The sequence below is a fragment of the Numenius arquata genome, chromosome 11 (genome assembly GCF_964106895.1).
Source record: "Numenius arquata chromosome 11, bNumArq3.hap1.1, whole genome shotgun sequence".
NCBI classification, from domain to species: Eukaryota; Metazoa; Chordata; class Aves; order Charadriiformes; family Scolopacidae; genus Numenius; species Numenius arquata.
Window position 1 is genome coordinate 12245313 of NC_133586.1, and position 19347 is coordinate 12264659.

Here is a 19347-nt window from a genome sequence, read left to right on the forward strand (position 1 = left end):
GACTATGCAATGTACGTTATCATAAGGCAGCAGAAGAGGCAACTTAATATAGACTTATGAGGGAGTTGTAACAAAAGTGTTTTCCCTGGGCTATTGGCATATGCTTTAGAGTATTAAACCAGGAGTTTTGCTCTTAGGTCTAATTTTTGGTACTAATGCCTCATTTGTAAGCACTTTTCCTTTGCACCAGTTAAACAGAGCTTAAATTATTTCTGTACTGTTCATTAGAAGTGAGCAAGTTTCACACAAATCTTTCAACTATTTAAACACTCCTACCATTGCCTGCTCATGGCACACCTGGAAAATGAAAGTTTGACAAACCAGAAGGTAGAGCTCAATGAGGAAAAGCACGGGGGGAAAAGTTGCTATCCAGGGAGAGCCTAAGGGCTCATAAGAAATGAGTAAAGCCTTAGCTTTCTCCATATCTACTCTATTTGCTCAGTCATGATATTTATAGTAAACCCCAGTTTCATTCCTACCCTGGGTTAGTACCAACAAGGTAGTGTCATGATTAACAAGCCCACCACAGCCCTGGTTTCAATGTTGCGTTGGTTTTGCTGATCTGTGGCTCTAGAGGCACTCACTGTCCTCCAACAGCTCAAATACAATGGAAGCTGGAGGAGCAACCCATTTGCTGGGCAGATGTTGCTAGCATGCCGCTTCATCAGTGCGTGGTGTTGCACACCAGCCCAACACTGGGATAAAGCTGACTCTTCCAGACAACCATGGCTTTGCATGAATTTCTTTAGCCTGAGTGCCAGCTTAAACAGACCCTGTCCCCCTCCTCATCCAGCTGTTCTATTATTTTGGCAGCTACTCAAAATTTCTTGGAATAATTGCAAATGAGTAATAATTTTTCATTTATCTTGCATGCAATCCTGGCATCAGTGATCATTTGCATGCTTTCATATATACATAGCCATGTCTTCAACACATGGTCTGAACATTTGAATAGCAAACTTCAGGAGTAGGGGGACAGAGGTGGAGTCAAGTTTGTTCTTTTGTTATTAATGTAGGCTCTCATAGTTTTAAAGATTTAAAAATAAAAACGTAGGTCCTGTTGGCAAGCAGGAACATGCAGGACTGAAAAAATCCAGAATCCTGTTGTAGGAACCAAACTACTCAGAAGTCCCTGAGCTGTGGTTTTCTGCTCAGTCTAGGCTGTCCCATAAATGCTAAGCATCTAGAAGGTCATCCAAATAAAAAGTGCAAACAGAGGCTACTTTTCCTACACAGCAGACTTCCAGCCTGCTCAAGATACAATGGTGAAAGCTTGCCTGTTTTGACTATTAGTCTTACTCAGCTGGCATTTGGGAAAGCTATGAACAGCAGTCTGGAGGCTCTGTGCAGATGACCTGGGATAGGACACAACATATGTCATGCTTCAGGAAATGCGAAGCCCTCTTTAAAGCTGCTCTTAAAGCCTCTCTTAGCTAGAAACTGATAACAAGATGTACAGTGCTGCACATGGGTGAAGAATGATGTTCTGACAAAAATACCAGTACCTTGCTGCCTCCCTAGAGCAGCAGTTTGGCTTTTCATTTCGTAGCAGTCTCCCAGGCAGTGAACTTTATCCAGTTTTTCCTGGACAACTTTTATTAGTTTAATTGATATGATTAATATAAACAAACAAAACCAACCAAAACAACAATAGAACCCACCCCAAACCCAAAAAAAACTCACCAAGAGGATGAAGTGGGAGCTCTCAGTCCATTCTGACTCAGCTGTCTCCTTTTCTTCACGTCTAGGGAGGGCAAAGAGTTCTCTGTCACTGGATCCATGATTTCCTGGCATTTTCACAACTCCTTTTTCAGTTTTCTCACATTGCTAATGCCTTAATGCAAGTTGAGAAGAAAGGTAAGAACAGAACTGAAATATTAATACTTTCTCTTCTAACAAAAGACTTCTTCCTCTTCTTTGACTACTGCCAGCCTATGTATTGCTACGATACAGTGTCATAGGATTGGATGGACAAAAAATAAATTATTATTGAAGAATTTAAGTGGCTTGATTTACCTGTAATGCTGACAGTTTGCCTCGCTGCCATAAGTAGCTTCTACATGGAAGCATAGGAAAGCAGGACTGTTGTTTTGTGTTTGCTGCTGTGAAAACTTGACAAGTGGGACTGATTCCTTGATGCTGCCCCGCACCCTGAGGAAGGTACCTGTAATTTGGCAGTGGTGGGAGAGCAAAGCTCGTGCAGGCAGGAAGGCTGTGGTCAGGACTGGGGTGCGTTAGCAAGGCAGTGCTGGAGACTACCCACTGCCGTGCTCGCTAGACATGGCACAATCCGCTTAGCTGCAAAGGAAAGGGGAAGTTTTCTTCCAACTAGGACACATAGTTATTTTGTCTTGGACACTCGAAGACAACCTTTCGGGCTAGGAATCCATAAACCACAAAATACTCATGTTAAAAGAATCTGGCCAAAGAAACTACATTCATGACTGTTTGTTTTTTCTTTTTCCTTTTACAAAACAAACCCAAACAAATTCCTTTGCTGGAATCAATAGTAGTCAAAAGATCACTTTCTTCAGTTCAAGGATGTCAGCTTTATATGTTAAGGCTACAGGCAATATCAGTTGATACAAAACTCTTATTTCTGTTACAAAATCTACTATATGAATGTTTCCTAAAAAGCCAATGATTAATATTACATTTTTGTGACATAATGAAAAAACCATCAAAGTCTAAGGGGAAACAAGTAAGTGTGCATATACAGCTCACATATGTTTATTTAAGCATATCTTACATATTAAAATACAGTAGTTACTTTTTGGATGAGGGCTCTCAAATTATAAAACTAATCTGTCAGGTTTTCAGACTTGGCAGGGTAAAAGGTTTTCTTGCCGTGTTCTAACAGAGTAGGGGAAAGCATCGCTTCAGTGGTAAAGAGCTAAATAACCACACCGTTAATGGAGGGAAAGTTTCGGAAAATAATTACATTAATTCACTTCAGACCTGATCCTGCAACCTTTAACCATGCAATGTGACATTCTTTTCCCAGCAGCAGACCCAAATTTACACTTTGCAGAATCACATCCTCGCTGCGGCAGAGATTGCCAAATAGCTGTTAGCAAGGGAAGTGCCATTTGTGCCAATTCTAGAAACCCGTAAGGAGTACAGTCTGCCCTATATTTTCAGACTTTTGGTGCCTTACATAACTAGGTGCAAAATACTTATTTTTATTTATGATTCTTTTCTTTGGAAGTGCAGTCATGTGCAATCAGGTGGAATAAGTGTGCTGATAATTTTCCTTCAGAAATTGTAATGGTTAGCGATGTGGACACTTTTCTTTTTAGGCAGAAACCATGAGGCACTGAAGCAAGCATTCACTTTTCTTGCACTTGAGGTCACAAATTTATGCAAGTCAAAAATGTTGGGCCTGCCAAAAACATCATGCTACACTCCACCAAATAAAAGGACACTGTTATTCTTACAAGGAAAGGTTTGACAGGACAGGAAATAGGCAGGGTCATAGAAGTTTACTTAATACCGAAACTTATTTAACCATCTTTAAGCCAAAGTACAATGATAGTTATTTAAAAAAAAAAAAAAAAAAAAAAAGAGGGGGGGTAGGGAGGGAAAACAAATACAAGAGCACAGGACTGCGCTATTACAGGAGTAGCAACCAATACAGAAACTGGGGAACCTTCGTAAAAATTCACCTAATTCAGGTTACTATAAGTCACCTGCTGCTACTGGGTTAACACGTATTAAGTAAGTTTTAATTTATGTCCTGAACTTGCAGCAAGAGGCAACTGATTTGAAGAATCCAATGCAGAGTTTACCAAGCTATACTTTCATTACAATGCAATCCTTAAGTAGACTGCATTCCACTTAAAGGAATGGAGGAAGGGGGAGTGAGAAGAGAGTGAATATGAAAGATAGGAAAAATGTTGCTGTTCATTACAATTTTCCATTTTTGTTGAAACACAGCAGGAGAGCAAAGCCACAGGCTTCTCTAGTGCTCTTGCATGCCAGGAGGGATTATGCAAACACTGCAACCACCCAAATCTTATTTAAATTATAGTCATTGTTCCCTCTTTAATGGTTATACTTTTGCCTGCTTTCACTCAAATATTGCTGCATCTTGCTTTCCGCCAGCATAGTCCCAATGGGAGTCATCAACTCTTAATTATAGATGAACAGTTCTTTGAAAAATACCTCTGGAAAAAAAAAGTGGAAAAGAAAGCAAACTTTAAGTGCCATCTAGTGGCTGATGTACTAAAAAATATCAAAATATCCAAAAAATTCTTAACATACCACAGACTATGTAGTAGCTGAACTGAGGAAGCAGTGCTAAATTCACAGCCATTAAAGACTAGGTTAATACTTTGGGGAACCAAGAAAAGGACTAAAGATCAATGGTATCATTACCATAATCTTTCTTTTAGGATTTTTGTCCGTAAGCGGAGAGTTCAAATAGTAGGAATGATCTAGTGATCACCTGTTCCTTCAAGACCCTCATCAGCTTCTGCCTTGGTAAGGAAATACAAGCTGTCATATGTATTTCAGTACAAATTAGAAAATAGAACCCTTTCAGTTCTCAAAATAGAACCCAAACTATGGGAGGGAATCTGGAACCAAGCATCTGAATTCAAAAGTTAGCATTCTCCTCCAAATTCACCTGGGGTTGAAGGCCAGGTTTGCTCTTCTATTTATAACAAGTCTAATCCATTTCTAAAAGAAAGGAGGCAGATTATTAGTTAGTAATGTTCTTTTCCTTTCCCTGCAGGAAAAAGCCATTTTCTGCTGTAGATGAGAACTCCCAGCAAATTATTTTCCATTATAAAAGCTCCATGTTCCATTTACACAGAGGCCGTTCAACAAGATCATTCCCCAAGCTTTAGGTAACTCCTCTTGGAGACATGTCCCTTCTACAATACTTGTTGACAGTCTAAACTTAAAAGATCTTTGTCTGAACCTGTTCAGTGGTAATGGAGAGCAGCCCAACATCACTTTTATGTAATGTAATTTTCATTTCATTTTTTTGCAAATAGCATACTTTGGACTTGTTTTGGTTCTTTACCTCTCCCCAGTTTCATGCCTATAGTGAGCCCTGGGGACCACACCTCAGTGACAGGTCCTGGAGACATGAATCTGTCTAGATGGACATAAGACCTATCCATGTTAGTGTCTAGCTTCTCATGGGGTTACTCCCTCAAGGATGTTGTTCAGTCAATGACACACTTAGCCAGTTTTTCATTGAATTACAAAAATTATTTACAACTAGTTAATTTAGGCAGATAGAGTAACAAACAAGATCAACGTGTTTCACAGTCCTCTCCTTCTTTTGCTAATATAAAAATTCTTAAACATTTTGATTTTTGTTTAAAATGGGATCAAATGTGCTAAGTAAAGCTTAAAATGTTACCATTATAGAGAGGGAAATTTAAACCTTGCTGAAGAATTGCCGGTCCATCTTCTTCCCCTTGCTTACAGGGAGAGGGTGAATTTTATGAGTAAGAGCCGGGGGAAGGTGAAAACCAGCTTCTGCAACAGATACTGTTCTGTGCCTCCTGTGTTTCTTTTGCCAGATACCAAGATAAAATACTTTTGTAGCGTAGGTGGTAATAATGGGAAAAGGGAACGTTAAAATTTTAATTTGGAGGGTATTGCTTTTCATATTAATGAAATTGTGGTAGTTTCTTAAAAAATAAGAGGAGGTGCAGGCAGCACGGTTTGAACAAGAGAGTAACAAATATTGTTGTAAGAATTCTCTACTCACTACCAATACAAAAAGTTTTATACAGGCCCTGGTCTGTAGTAGTATCAACTTACGAACTTTATGTAACTCTTGTTGCCTGATTAGAAGTATTTGTCTTCTACAGACTTGCTACTCATATTGAAGCAAAACCCCGATGCTATAAATGGAATTATCAGGATGTGTTACCCTAGTGCAATGGTTTGATGCACAGGGAGGGCTCAGTGTAGAGGTGAGCTTGGAAACATTGCTATTGTTTCAGACAGACAGACTTTTCCAGGGTCCTACTGGGAAAAGCCTTGCAGCAATCTTCAACTCATTATATGGTTTTTTAGATAAGTACTGAGAAACTATGAAAAGGAACTCAACTATACCAATTTTCAAAATAAGTAAGCCTTTTTTGGTGATGACACTTAGATAAAGGTCTGTATGTGGAGAACTTAACAGCAGGCATGGATTTGTAAATTTACATTTCTACCTCATATGTTTGAGAGTGCTTTTTCTAGCAAATTCTATTCCTTCTTATCTCAGAATCTGGAGTATTAGTGTTGCTTTCAAAAATGGAAATTAGATCAGTTTTCAACAGGTACAACAAATGGTAAGTATCAACAGAACTTAAAACTTTTTCCTTGTAGGTTGCTCTTCCAAGTGAGACCATCTTGTAGTATCTTTTAAAAAGGACTTGCATCAGCGTATCCCCTGCTGGCATTTTGCTTTTGATGGGGAGAGAAGACAAGAGGAGCAACAAAACTTGCTCTAAACTTACAGTCTAGCAAGTGGAAACAGCTTTACACAAAAGGATCATAGTTATTTTAAGACCTTTGAATAACCTTTGGTGATTGAAGTTCCTTTTTGGCAGGATATAGAACAGAAGAAACTCAGTGTCAAGATCAGCTTTTCCAAGTCATTTAAAACTTCACTGGTATGATGTGCTTCTTGCTTACAATCGGCTTTTGGGTGGTAAGCCTGTGTGTGGAGGTGTGGGTATACAGATATAAGTACGGTGTTGTGATAAGGGTGTAGGGAGGAAAAAAAACAACAAACCAAACCCAAAAAACTGGTAAGCATATAATGCATATGGAGAGAAAGACTTCTACCCTAGCCAAAGATGAATGTACTTACTGCTTCAGCACTACCAATTCAATGCAATGACTATCGTATGGTTGAAGGAATCTGAATGCTGTCATTATTACACCTTATTTTCCAGCTCCTTGGGGAAGAGGGGGTAAAATGTATAAAATGTGCAATATTTTAGGCCTGTTTCACTGGAAATGGTTAGTCCTAGACAAGGACATGCAACTAATACCAACAAGACTATTATGATCGGAGACTACCAAGGAGAAGAATGCTGTGAAACATCTTAGTCTACAAAAACACCTACCTTTCCACTCCTGAAACACTCCTTAAAGCACAGCATTTCATACTTGTGACCCTTCCGCTAAGAAAATTTAAAAAGAGAATACAGACAGCTGCAGGGAAAAAAATATTTGAGAGCCTCACAGCCTTTTCTAATTCTTTTCTGTAAAGTGGCAAAATACTCAAGATTCTTTCCTTTTTGTCCCTCTTCTTGTGTGCATGTTCTTTCACCTGAAAGCTTTTGAGTCATTTAAGAGATTCCCACACTTAAAGAAACAATTGGGTTCAGGACAAATTCCAAAAGGGTTCTATGTTAACTGGTCAAAATAGAACTGAAAAAAACAATTCATGCGCTGCTTCGATAAATCAGAATCTTTCTTCCATACAGTAACTTATTAATTCATTTGTCAACAAATATTTCAACAGCATATTTCATACTATTTATTTACTATATATGTTATTTCCAGATAAGTGTTATTTCGCTCAGTGTATTGTCTGCTCTTCTAATAGAGCTGAAAAATTGGCTGTTTGAGGATCAGTTAAGGATGACTTAGGGGTCAGAGTGGGAAGTCCTATCAATAGCTGTATTATCACCGATTCTGTATGAAATAGGCTATCAGCATGAAATACTGAGCTATGTGGAAGAGCTTCCAGAAGAGTAACACAAACTGGCAAGGAAACAATCATCCATTTTAGTTTAGGTGAGTAAAATAAAATCAAATCATTAAGTTACTTTTTAATTTATTAAAGTATAACAGCACATAAACAATTAGTTATTACTGAGGACCGAACATCTAAAAAGAAAAAATAATTCATCAACTAACGTAGAACCATAATGCAGATGAATTCACTGCCTGTAAAAATAGACAGGAGGACAGAAAAGTCTGAATAGAACTTAGATATTTTTTTTTTATTTACTCCAAAATCCCACTTCTAATTCAAATGTAAAATTAAAAATAGTATAACAAAAAATATAGAAAGCGTATTCAAATAATTTTCAGTTCTTTCCAGTAGAACCAAAGCCACCTTCGCCACGTTCTGTATCATCTAGAGTCTGAAAGACATCAATTATGGTAAGTTGGTTTAGTGTCTTAACTTGCCTTTTGTTTCTATATAACAGATATTGTCTATCATAGAAGAAGGTACGTTTACTCATAACAATAGCTATGACTGAGAAACTAAACAAAAATTTTGGAGACATTTTAGAATAGCTTTTGTACAAGTTTAAACAAATCACACATTGTGAGACAACTGTTTTCTGTTACATACTGAAGTGTTTCGTAAGTACCCATTAACTCTGAAAGCTACTAAAAAAAGTAAAAATCCACATAAATGCATGCAGTGTCAAGATTTCTATTCAGGTAGCAATGCTACTATGCAGTTTTAACACTGAAAGTAGTTGTAAAGCAAAGTATTTATACCATAAATTTCAGCTTATATACAACTATCTTAAACTATTGATTATCCAAAATAGCAGAAATATTTTTCTTCTGGCAACTTACTTGAACTTCTTCTAGCTCGGGATAGCAAACGCGTTCACAGATGAGCTGGGCAATCCTATCCCCTTTTTTAACTGCAATGAAGTTAAGACATTATTAGTTCTTTCCACAAACGTGAACAGTCAATACAAAGTTTAGACAATTCCCTTTCAAGAGTATCAGAACGTACTAACGTGTAAACAGTTATTTAAAACTTAGTTGAGCAGATGTTAATAGACCCAGAAAAATACAGGCTAAGATAAACTTGTGCTTAGTCCTTTTAAGGTGCAGTTTCAGCAGCAGCACCAGCTCAAGCCATCTCCCCTCATTTCTGCTGCTGTGTTGTGGCATCCTAAGTGTCATTACGCATAAATAGTGCAGAGATGGAGACAGCTGTCTGTATGTAACATGGCTCCTTTTGTGAACTAGAGCCAGGATCTGATTTCTCTGGGGGAATAACCTGAACTGATAAAAGGAAAACAAAATTTCTGATTAGTACCCAATCTGGTTCACAGAACTTTCCTAAGCAGCTTGTGCTGTGAAGTTGCAGAAAAAGCTGCAAAAACACTGGCAATATTGTAACTGGGTCCTGACGCTTAAAATTCCCTGTTTGCAGAAAGACAGCATGATTAAAGGAAAACTGTATCTTTATTACTCCTGTTTCCCAGGATCCTGGAGAAGTTTTTATCTCAAATACTGCTCAGCTAGATAATTATATTTTTCCAGAGCAAGAAAGTAGCTTAATACAAAGTTGCACTTCAGTACAGCTCATGAATCTAAAGCTTAGCTAAGCAGGGGGGTTTTTTTGTTTGTTTTGGTTGGTTGTTTTTTTGGGTGGGTTTGGGTTGGTTTTTTTTGCATGCTGCCTAATTTGCTAGGAACGGAATCTTTTCCTGTTTCCTTGAGAGGACATTGTTAACTTTCCATGTTTTCATTAATTGTAACAAAAAAAGTTCTCAGCTAATTCTAAGTCTTCATGGACTTTTAAAGAAAAACTAGTTTTGCATTTCCAGTCAGATGGCTGAAAACAGGCTCTGCCAAGCTTAACACTTACCTTCAAAAGTCTCCTTGCCAAAGTTGAAGAGTACCACACCAACATTTCCCCTGTAATCCTCATCAATAACACCAGCTGTCATAAGAAAGAATTAAGAGGGGTATCCAGTTAATAAATGCTGTCAGTATAACAGATAATGCTGGTTTAGATTAGCAGATGATTGCAGTTATCTCATATTGACATCCTTTACTCATGCACAATTAAACAATATATATGAAAATACTGAAATATCTAAAAATGCTAATCCATCTTGCAAAAAGAACTGAAAAACATTGTCACATGTCAAGAAGTGTTTTACCACTGTACTACTAATTTTAGTTGTAATACTCTATCTGAAATCAAGACAGCTGTACCAAATTCAGGCTCCATTTGTTCTGTTAACTTTCAGCTCTTTGAGTGTCAAGAAGAAATCTGTTTTTAACTCTAACGTCTTATTTGAGAGCTATGGATTTGCACAGATCCAAATCCCATCTCCCAGGCAGGGTAACAGAACTAAAGCAAGGTGGGGGTCAGTCTCTTCTCCCAAGTAACAGGTGATAGGACAAGAAGAAATGGCCTCAAGTTGTGCCGGGGTGGTCTAGGATGGATATTAAGAAAAATTTCTACACCAAAAGGCTTATCAGACATTGGAACAGGCTGCCCAGGGAAGTGGTGGAATCGCCATCCCTGGAGGTATTTAAAAGATGGGTAGACATGGTGCTTAGCAACATGGTTTAGTGATGGTTTTGGCAGTGTTAGGTTGATGGTTGGACTCTATGATCTGAAAGGTCCCTTCCAACCTAAACAATTCCATGACTCTCCAAAATAATTTGCTTTGTTTTATATAATAGTGGAAACCGAGCCTGTACTACATAGATGCATTACAAAGAGAGATTCAACAAACTTGTAAAGGCAGCACAAATAATTTTAAGCATCATGCAAGTTCTGCAGTCAGCTGCCCATTAGTTTGGTGAATTTGTTCACGTGTCAATCAGCTGGAGAGCTGAAAGCCAGAATTCATATTTGGCACATGAAATTATGTATATATGCTCATAAATGCATATAAAAAGATCATTAGCTCTTTGGATAAATTCTTAATTTGACAAACCATTCTCAAGTGGTTCTGTACAGCTAAAACAACACTTTTTCAGACCATATGCTGGGACAGATATTGCTATGCATTAGAGATTGATAATGGAATTTGCTAATTTAACATAACGAGGGCTAGTTTTATTTCTGTTCTAATACAGTATTCTGCTCTGATATAACACAATACTCAAAACTGATTACTACAGATTACTAGTTCTATTTAAATTGAGATTATGCTTTTATATATATAAAACGTACCAATTAAAGTAGTATGGTTAGGTTTATACATTCAAGAAACTCTTGCATGTCTTGCTCTTGCTGGAATTATCAAAAAAAAAAAATTATAGACCCGAACAACTGGGGCTGCTTAAAAATCATTCTAAATTAATTTTTCTGCCTTCATGTCTCTGACAGAAAGCAAGTTTATTTCTACATAATGACAAAAACTGTACTTGATGTATTGGTTAGTGCTTAACTGCTAATGAAGTTTTTTGATCTACAAGACATTGCTGCTATTTTCTGGGAGAGAGGAAAAAAATAAAAAACAAAAGAGTATCTAAAACTTAGCTTGTATTGGAGTAACTGGAGCTTAATGGCACGTTAGTACTTCTACCCCTTTTCAAACCCTAAACTTTTTTTTTTTTTTTTTCCCCTGGAAAGGAGTGTTATAATGGATCTATACTGATTTACAATTAATCTAGTCAGATGGCTTCCCTGACCTTTAAACAACAGCATTAGCACAACCTCAGCTTTATATAGAGACACTAAAATTTGTTTTATAAGTATTCATTGAAAAGGCTGTCAACCTAAATAAGATACTTCTGTGAAAAGATACCAAATTCTTTTGACCACCTATTTGACTGCTGCTAGGGACTGTCTCTCTAGGGTTCTAGGGTTTGAAAACCGTCTGGTAACTGAAAATGGAAAAGACTGATGAACATTTCTGTGACTGAACTGAAGTCACTCTTATTATTATTCCCTAGAGGAGAAAAAAATCCTCTCACTGAAACTCTAATTTTCTAAGCTTAGCTATAAAGTAAACACCTTGTAATGGTTCTACAGATTGTATCAGATGTATTTTCTAGCAGGCAAGAATTGCACTTCCTGCACACTTCTGAGGAAGCTTTCCAGAGGATGCAGAGAGGAAGAACAGGCTTCTTCCTTAAAAGCATTCCCTATACAAACAGAACTTGCAATTAGAGTTGAAGTTTTGTATTAAAGAAAATAACATATAAAAATATGGTTTGTAGTCTAATGCTGTGCCAAGTGATTGAAACAGTGTCGAAGCCATAACAATTTCAAATTCCATTAAAGGCACAGCTGAGTAAAGATTTTGTGAAATTAATTCCGTACCAATCATTTTTGCTTTAAATGTATTATACCTCCACTGACATAGCCTTACAGAGTTTAATCACCATATGGATTTTGAGTTCAAGCTACACTACCTGTATCCAAAAATACATGATCCGTGTAAGATACAGGAAAATGTGATCCAGGAAGACCTGATCAGTTTCCCTTTTATGTAGGGTCACAAACTCACTCGATGTAACTGGGCGTACTGGCAAAACATGTTAACATCCTTGGCATTCTGTTACTCCAGAACACCAAGTTGCAATAATTATACTCATTGCTGAGCACTAAGGCACTTTTCTAAGTTATGTGTATTGGGTGGAAATCACCTAAGTCATTTTTGGAAAAATCATGCATTGGAATTGGCAGTCTGCCCTTCCATCATACTCTGTCAGAAGTTTGGTGTGTCACTTATTAGGAAAGCATCCACACCTAGCAGATGCAAGTTCTGAACATACTCTTGTGTGATCTCAATTTTTCTCCCTGACCCTCAGGACTTCTGGCAATGTATTTTTACTTAAATGGATAATGCCCTCATTGTGACAAAAGTACTTCTGCAGGACAAGTTATAATTATGTAACAACTGTTTTGGTTTTGTTTTCCTTTATTCCGCTTTAGTCCGCTACTAATTGTCAGTAACTTTTACTCATGGTTTGTCAACTGTCAGCTTTTATAAATCTGAACATAGGTCATCCTGTTAAGCACTTCTGGTTGCCTTCTGATATCTCCTAGCTTAACTTTCAGACTGAAGAGACTGTTACAAAGCATATGTATTTTTTCATATAAACAAAAAATTGATTTAGAAGTGTTGCTTTAAAGAATCACACTACAGTAGACCATGTATAATAAAGAGAATCACAGGGGTGTGAAAAATCTTTGATTTCCATCTTAGTGCTCTTTTGTATGTTACCCAGCAACAATTAAAAAACCTTAGTGTAACAGACATGCAAGGATCAATGCTTATTTAAGACAAAGTCCAAATGACACAAAACTGGCACAGATGCTCCTTTTTAACCTCTGATATCAGAACAGTATCACAGGCACAGCCAGACTTTGATATGCCATAAAGCAGGCAGAAAAAAAAGTAGTTCTGCAGCAGCTCTAAATTATAGTGGGAATTGCTTTGCTCTTCAGCTGGCTTGGCATCAGAAAGAGAAGGATGCCTAGAATTACCCTTCCTCACCTCTAGAGCCAATCCTATAAGCAAGTAAAGGCTGAGTACCACTGCTCCAAGTAATCTCTCGTTTAACAGAGAGGGGAGAAAAACCCAATCAAACAAAAACCTTCCCCCCGTGCAGAAAAACCCCAAACCAGAACAAAAACCTAGAGAAGACGAAAAGGTCTCAACTTTTCAGCACACTTCTCTTGTCAACTTCCATTATGGCTCAAACTATAATGAGTTTGCAAAAAATGCACTCCCTCTTGTCCACCTGGCGCTTTTGGAGATACTCATTAGATGCATGGGTATCTTTATGTCATTACATCAGAAACGTAATTTTTGGTTCTTTTACTACAATCTATTGCCAGAAAAAACAATTGCTTAGAGTTTTAGCAGGCAGAAAGCGTTTTAACTTAGAACTGTACTCTTGTACGATTAGAACAATGTAATACACATTTAGTGCGAGTTAAATTGCTGTAGTTACAGCTGTGCTCAGAGTAACTCCACAATAATCTTAGCAGCAAGAACTTCTGTGCAATGAAGATGCCATTTTATAATACAATACTTAGAGAATGTGCCTGTGCTCTGATCAGCCCCATGGCAAAACTGGAATTGAACTTTCAACTTCATTTACTTCATGTTGCAGTTACAGGGATATGGTAAAGGCATAGTGAGGTTTTCATGAAGGCTTCTGATTATAGATATGCCTATAATAATTGTTTTTGGAGAGCTATCTGTGAATTTCAAATAAAGATTGAAGAAAAGCTCAAAATACTTATAAAAAAACAAAACCTGTTGTTCAAAACAAATCTGTTGCTAGTACTGAACAAAAACCAAACCCGTAAAGACTTGTACAAAGTGGGATTTTAGTTTTATTTGTTTCAAAAGACTTCCAATTTTTAAGTCAATTAATGTACAAAGTTACAAGTATAAATTTTGTTTGCTTTACATCACTTGTTACAGTTTCATCAGTAAAACTAAACTCTTTTCATCCTAATAATCAAGGAAATCTGTATTCCAGTGCTTTTTATCATTCCTTTATATATCTCATTACTATATTCTCTCTGTGTAAAAGAATATATGTATGTTATTTATTTAATCCATTCAGATCCTACACCAGACTGAAAAGAATCACACATAAATGTTTAGTCAAAATGGAGAAAGCAGAATGTAAAAAGGCATCTTTGAAGCCTGCATCAAAAAACAACTCTTATGCCAGGTATTGCCTACAAAAGTACAATACAGTTGATATTTTTTTAAAAAACAGTATTTTTTTTATAATTCGGCAGGTTTTACAATAATTACGAGGCACTGGCTCTCTGAGGTATTTCCCAGTTATCTCCTTTTGCCAGACTACCAACAAAGCTAGCATTTTTTATTCACACCTATTACAATGTGAAATTAAGGCAGTTCTGCAATCAAGATTTTAAAAGTCTTAGTAAAAAGAACAAAAATCTTACCACCAACATCTATGAAGTGCTTTGCAGCTAAACCAGAACGCGGTGCTAGAAAACAAGATTTTTTTGGTAAGTATTATAATTTATTTCTTTTAAACCTCTTACACAATATTTATAGGTTAGATAGTGTGTTTGCACAGAGTCATGGCAGCAAGATCTGTTTCCACAGTCTTTCTAAAATAAGCATGATTTTACAGGAACTACTGTAAGTGTTAACATATATATTAAAGAAAATAACAGCCGCTACACGCTACAATAAAATTGCAATCTTTAAATGATATAAACATATCTTTGTTTAGACCAGCAGCTGCAGAGTAGGTTTATCCAAGGAATGCGGCTGGAGCAGACAACAACTAATCTAATCTCAGTTTATTTTTGGCAGTTACCACTGGTTTGGAATCATCTCAAATGGTCAATCTATTCAAGTTACAATGGAAATCAGTATTTGGCAAGCAATTTGCTATGAAATATTATACACAGATAAATTAAATGTGGAGGGTGTTGTTTGTTTTGGGTTTTTAACAGCCTACTTTGATGAGCTGCTAAAATGTTACTCTCTTCAAAATTTCGTCTGGGATAAGAGAAATGCACACACTTTCTCTTTTTAGATAAAAGGACGTGGTGAACTCTCATCACACTCTTCCAGTGGACTAGTGGACTGGCTATTGCTTTTTTTACTTTAAAAATTTATACATAATTCAAAAAAGAACGCGCAAAACTCAAATTGTTTTATCTGGGTTTTCTCAAGTATTCTGTCACAAAAAGTAGTCAAATTCTACTACTCTAGTACTCTTACTTCAGGCTTAATTTTTGAACATCTAGGGGGGGTATTTCCTTTATGTCCATTACCTATTGGTCTTTCTGATTCTAATTCTGAAACTGCAGAGAAATAACAAACTATTGAATAGCCTACTGAAGTTGTATGTAAATTATGAGCACTTTTGCTAGTCACCTTTTTGTCATTTGACATGCACCAAACCTCAAATGTATATTTAGACAAGAAACGTCTATTACAAGGCTTAATAAATCACACAGCCACGTGACACCTCTCCCCTGTGTGGACTAATTCTGAAAACTTGAGGCAGAATCTAAATGTGAAGATGGCATCAAACCTGGTCTGCAATGACTCTGCAGCTTTTGTACAGCCTGTTTACTTACCTACTCGGCCATAGCATCCAGCAGGAAGTGCAATTTGAATGTCTGTTTTCACTACAGCCTTTTCCATAGGTGGTATCACACAGTCATAGGCACTACATTAAAGAAAAAAACACTAATTTATTTAGAATATTTTGAAAATTTTCTTCTCTGCAACTTAAGGTACAAAATTACCCAGAATTCCTCTTGCTGGGAATTTATACCATGGAACTTATATAAGAAATATTTACAGATTTGCAAAATCTAATGCTTATGCTAAAACACAATATATCCCCATTTCGATGATGCTTGCTTAAGATTTCAGTAGTGTCATTTGAACAGTATAGTCTTAAGATTGCTAGTTTTAAATGTTTTTTAACTGGTAAGATAAGACAGAAAACCCAAGTTTAACTTCAAATTAATCACTAGGTGAATGGGATTGTGTAACTTTCATGCAAAAGCAGAAATCTTAAGGATAATACACTCTTCTGATTAAGCTTTTTAACAGCAGATGAACTAGTTGTAATAAAAATAATAATCTGTTACGTTAAATTTTAGGCAACCATGTTTGTCTTCCGAGCAAGTCAGAAGTCCAGGACTTACAGGATTCTGTTGGGAACAGTAAACTAGAGAGATTTTACGAACTTTTTGAAGCTACCGAACTGGAGGCTTAATGAGAAGCAGTGCTGACAATACCACAGCGAGACTGTTCTACTTGTTTAAGGTAAGCTTATCTTGGCCTTGACAAACAATTGATTTTTAAACACTGGGAAGCACTGAATGGTTTTTTATGAAACGCACTTTTTCCAGGTGTACAGTGCACCACTGGAACATGAACAAATATGAACCTGGCGTAAGACAAATGGAATACAAAGGAAAAGTGTCAAGTGTGATGAAGCAAAGCTTCAGAAAGGAAGTCAGATAGGTGAAGGAAGAAAGAGACAGGCTGATTACCCTAAGTAATACTAAAAAAGGGAAGCTGGAGAAGGTAGGAGTGGAGTTTCAGATATAGTGATTGTATTTGATCACAGAAATGCTATGCAAACAACCACAAGCCTAGCTGCAAATATTCCTGAACATCGGGAAAACCTTTGAACAATGGTTATTATCAGTTCAAGCAAACCAAAACCTAACTTTGTACAGCAACCCACATGGTTTCCAGCCAGAAGCGTTACCAAACTGCCAACGTTTCCTTTGGCAGCAGCACCAAGAGGAAGGGCTGGCAGGGAGGGCCCACGTGCACTACCATTTTTTTTGCTTGTTTCTGGGGCTTCTGTCTTCATTCAAGGTGGCAACAAGATCCTAGATTGTATAATGCTGCTATATTTAGGTTTAGTTGAAGAGAAATACAAACTTGAAAAAATAACAGCTACTCAGTGGTTAAAACGGATACTTTTGGCATTCTAGCCCACCCTCCCTGCCTTAACTTGTCATTGCCCCCTCACTGCCTCCCAGGATTATGAAACAGTGACATGCTTACAACTCAAAGTTTCCCATCCTACAACTGTAAAACTTAGATTTGCCAAAAGTACGATTCCGACCCCTAGAAATCATCCCATAAGCCGCCCGAGCTCCGGGCTTTCCCCTGAGAGGAAATGGCCGGGGCGTGGCGCGGACCCCTCCCCGGGTGGGGTACCCTCACCTGTACAGGTCGTAGCCCGCGGCCCGAGCAGAGCCCTTGGAGGGGGTGGAGGCGTTCTCAGACAGCTTCGTGAAGCGGAGCCGCGCGGTGGGCTCCTCAGGCAGCGAGCCCTTCAGCCTCTTGCTGGGGGACGGCTGCAGGACGGCCTCGGAGGAGGGCATTGCTGCGCGGGGAAGGGATGGCGAGAGAGAACCACTGTGAGGGGAAGAGGGAAAAGCCCGCCAAAACTGGCACGGCCCACTGCAGGCAAACACGGGGGGGCGGAAATCGGTGGCTCCCTCCCCGGCCGCTCTCTAGCGGAACACCCTCGGCACCCCTCGCCAATGAGAATGGCCTCGCCCGGCCCCTCAGGCCCTCGCTGAGGGGCCCCTGCCGGTGCTTGTTCCCGCCCCGTGGCGGCGGGCGGGATTCGCCGGTTGTCCCGCAGCCTCTCCCCGGTCGCGGCTGGGCGCCCGAGGCGCCGGGAGCGCGGCCGCAGTGCGGCTGGGCAGTGTATGCTCCCCCCAAACCCCCCCGCCGCCTCCTTACTGCGCCCGCGGGGCTGCAGGAGCCGCCTGATGCCGATGGTCAGCATCGCGCCGCCGCTGTGTGCGGAGCGTGCTGCCTTCAGGCCGCCCGGCGCTCCCTGCCGCTCTCCGGCGGTAACAGGCTCATCGGGCGGAGGGTGGCGGCGGCGGCACCTTCCCCCCCGATCCGGGGTCTACCTGCCATGCAGCGCGGCCCAGCCCCTTCGCCAGCGGCCCGGCGCCGCGGGCCTCCGCGGGAGAGGGCGGCGGCGGCGCAACGGAGAGGCGGGCGGACCCCGCGGGGCGCGCAGCGTTGCCGGGGAACGGCATTGCGGCTGCACGGCGGGCGGAGCCAGGGCCCAGCGCGGGCAGCGGCGGCCCTGTCAGCGGGGCGGGCCTGGCGGGGGACCGAGGGTGTCACAGCTCACGCAGAAGGGCCGCGGGGCCGGCCCTGGCCCCCCCGGCTGGCGTCCCGCTGCAAGTAACCTGTGTCCTCCTTCAGAAAGTGTCAGAAGGGTTTGCCTTATGAAAGGGAAACAACTGCTTCCCCTCCCTGTTGAGGCTGTACGTAGGAAAACCTGTCAAAGTTCTGCCTGTCCTGTCTCAGTTAAAGCAAAATGCCTTTTTTTTAAGATTCTTTTAAAGGCTATGCTGGATGGGGCTTTGAGCAACCTGGTCTAGCTGGAGGTGCCCCCGCCCGTGGCAGGGGGCTGGAACTCGATGATCTTTAAGGTCTTTTCCAACTCTGTGCTGTGGGCTGACAAGAGTGTCCATTGGACTCGTGGTGGCAAAACCTGTGCTTAACCACTGATGGATGTATTTTTCTCCATGCAAAATAGTTGCAGACTGTTGGAGTTCTGTTTGCTAGTCTAAATTTCGTCAAACAACCATACTTTGTGACTTTCTTTAAAGATCAAAGCGTATGTGATTGTCTCCTTGCTGCGTTACATTTTTTAAATGCAGCCAGATGGCAGTGAAACCATTACTGAATGTTGCGATACAATTGTGAAAAATATTTTGAAGAACATCCTGATTTGGGGTTTCTTTTATTGCTGTTGAACACTTTCAGTCTTAATAGTATGCACTGTTTGAGTAAGAATGCATATGCATCATAGACCTATGAAAATGCTACTTAGAGTATTTCATTACTTCTGATATAAGCCATCCACAAATTGAAGTTTATAAGAATTTAAGTTGAATCAAATGAATAATTATTAATAGTAATTTATTTAAGCAGGACTTTCTAGAGTTTACAACTGTATCTTGCGTTATAGCGTAGAAAAGGACTGATTTTATGAATGGCCTGACTCGGTGAGGCAGGCTGGGTTCTACGCTATGCCCAAGGTAGCCTGAAAGTCCACAAATAGATAGGAGGACTCATCCAAAGATATTATCAAGGAGAAAGGCCTCAATCAAGTGACTCTTTTTTTCCCTAGATC

General features: G+C 39.4%; 1 protein-coding gene across 3 annotated transcripts; it reads right to left on the reverse strand.

Moving 5' to 3' along the window:
• Positions 1-7777: 7777 nt before the first annotated feature.
• DUT (deoxyuridine triphosphatase) lies at positions 7778-18209 on the reverse strand. 3 transcript variants are annotated; one of them, XM_074156152.1, is made up of 7 exons: positions 18107-18209; positions 17403-17565; positions 15785-15876; positions 14630-14674; positions 9593-9667; positions 8563-8633; positions 7778-8114 (listed from the first exon to the last, which is right to left on the reverse strand). In XM_074156152.1, the coding sequence occupies exons 1-7, from the start codon at positions 18111-18113 to the stop codon at positions 8058-8060; spliced, it is 510 nt and encodes a 169-aa protein (XP_074012253.1). In that variant the 5' UTR covers positions 18114-18209; the 3' UTR covers positions 7778-8057. The 3 variants fall into 3 exon arrangements, with proteins under 3 accessions (XP_074012253.1, XP_074012254.1, XP_074012255.1); XM_074156153.1 differs by having other exon boundaries at positions 17931-18184; XM_074156154.1 differs by lacking the exon at positions 18107-18209 and having other exon boundaries at positions 17403-17616.
• Between the last annotated feature and the right edge of the window lie 1138 nt (positions 18210-19347).

Coding starts and splice junctions, on each gene's coding strand:
- DUT (XM_074156153.1), bottom strand. CDS start 17,976: ATGCTGACCATCGGCATCAGGCGGCTCCTGCAGCCCCGCGGGCGCA. Junction 14,675..15,784: donor TGGATGCTATGGCCGAGTAG/GTAAGTAAACAG, acceptor CTTGTTTTCTAG/CACCGCGTTCTGGTTTAGCT. Junction 8,634..9,592: donor TGGCAAGGAGACTTTTGAAG/GTAAGTGTTAAG, acceptor ACTTCATTGCAG/TTAAAAAAGGGGATAGGATT.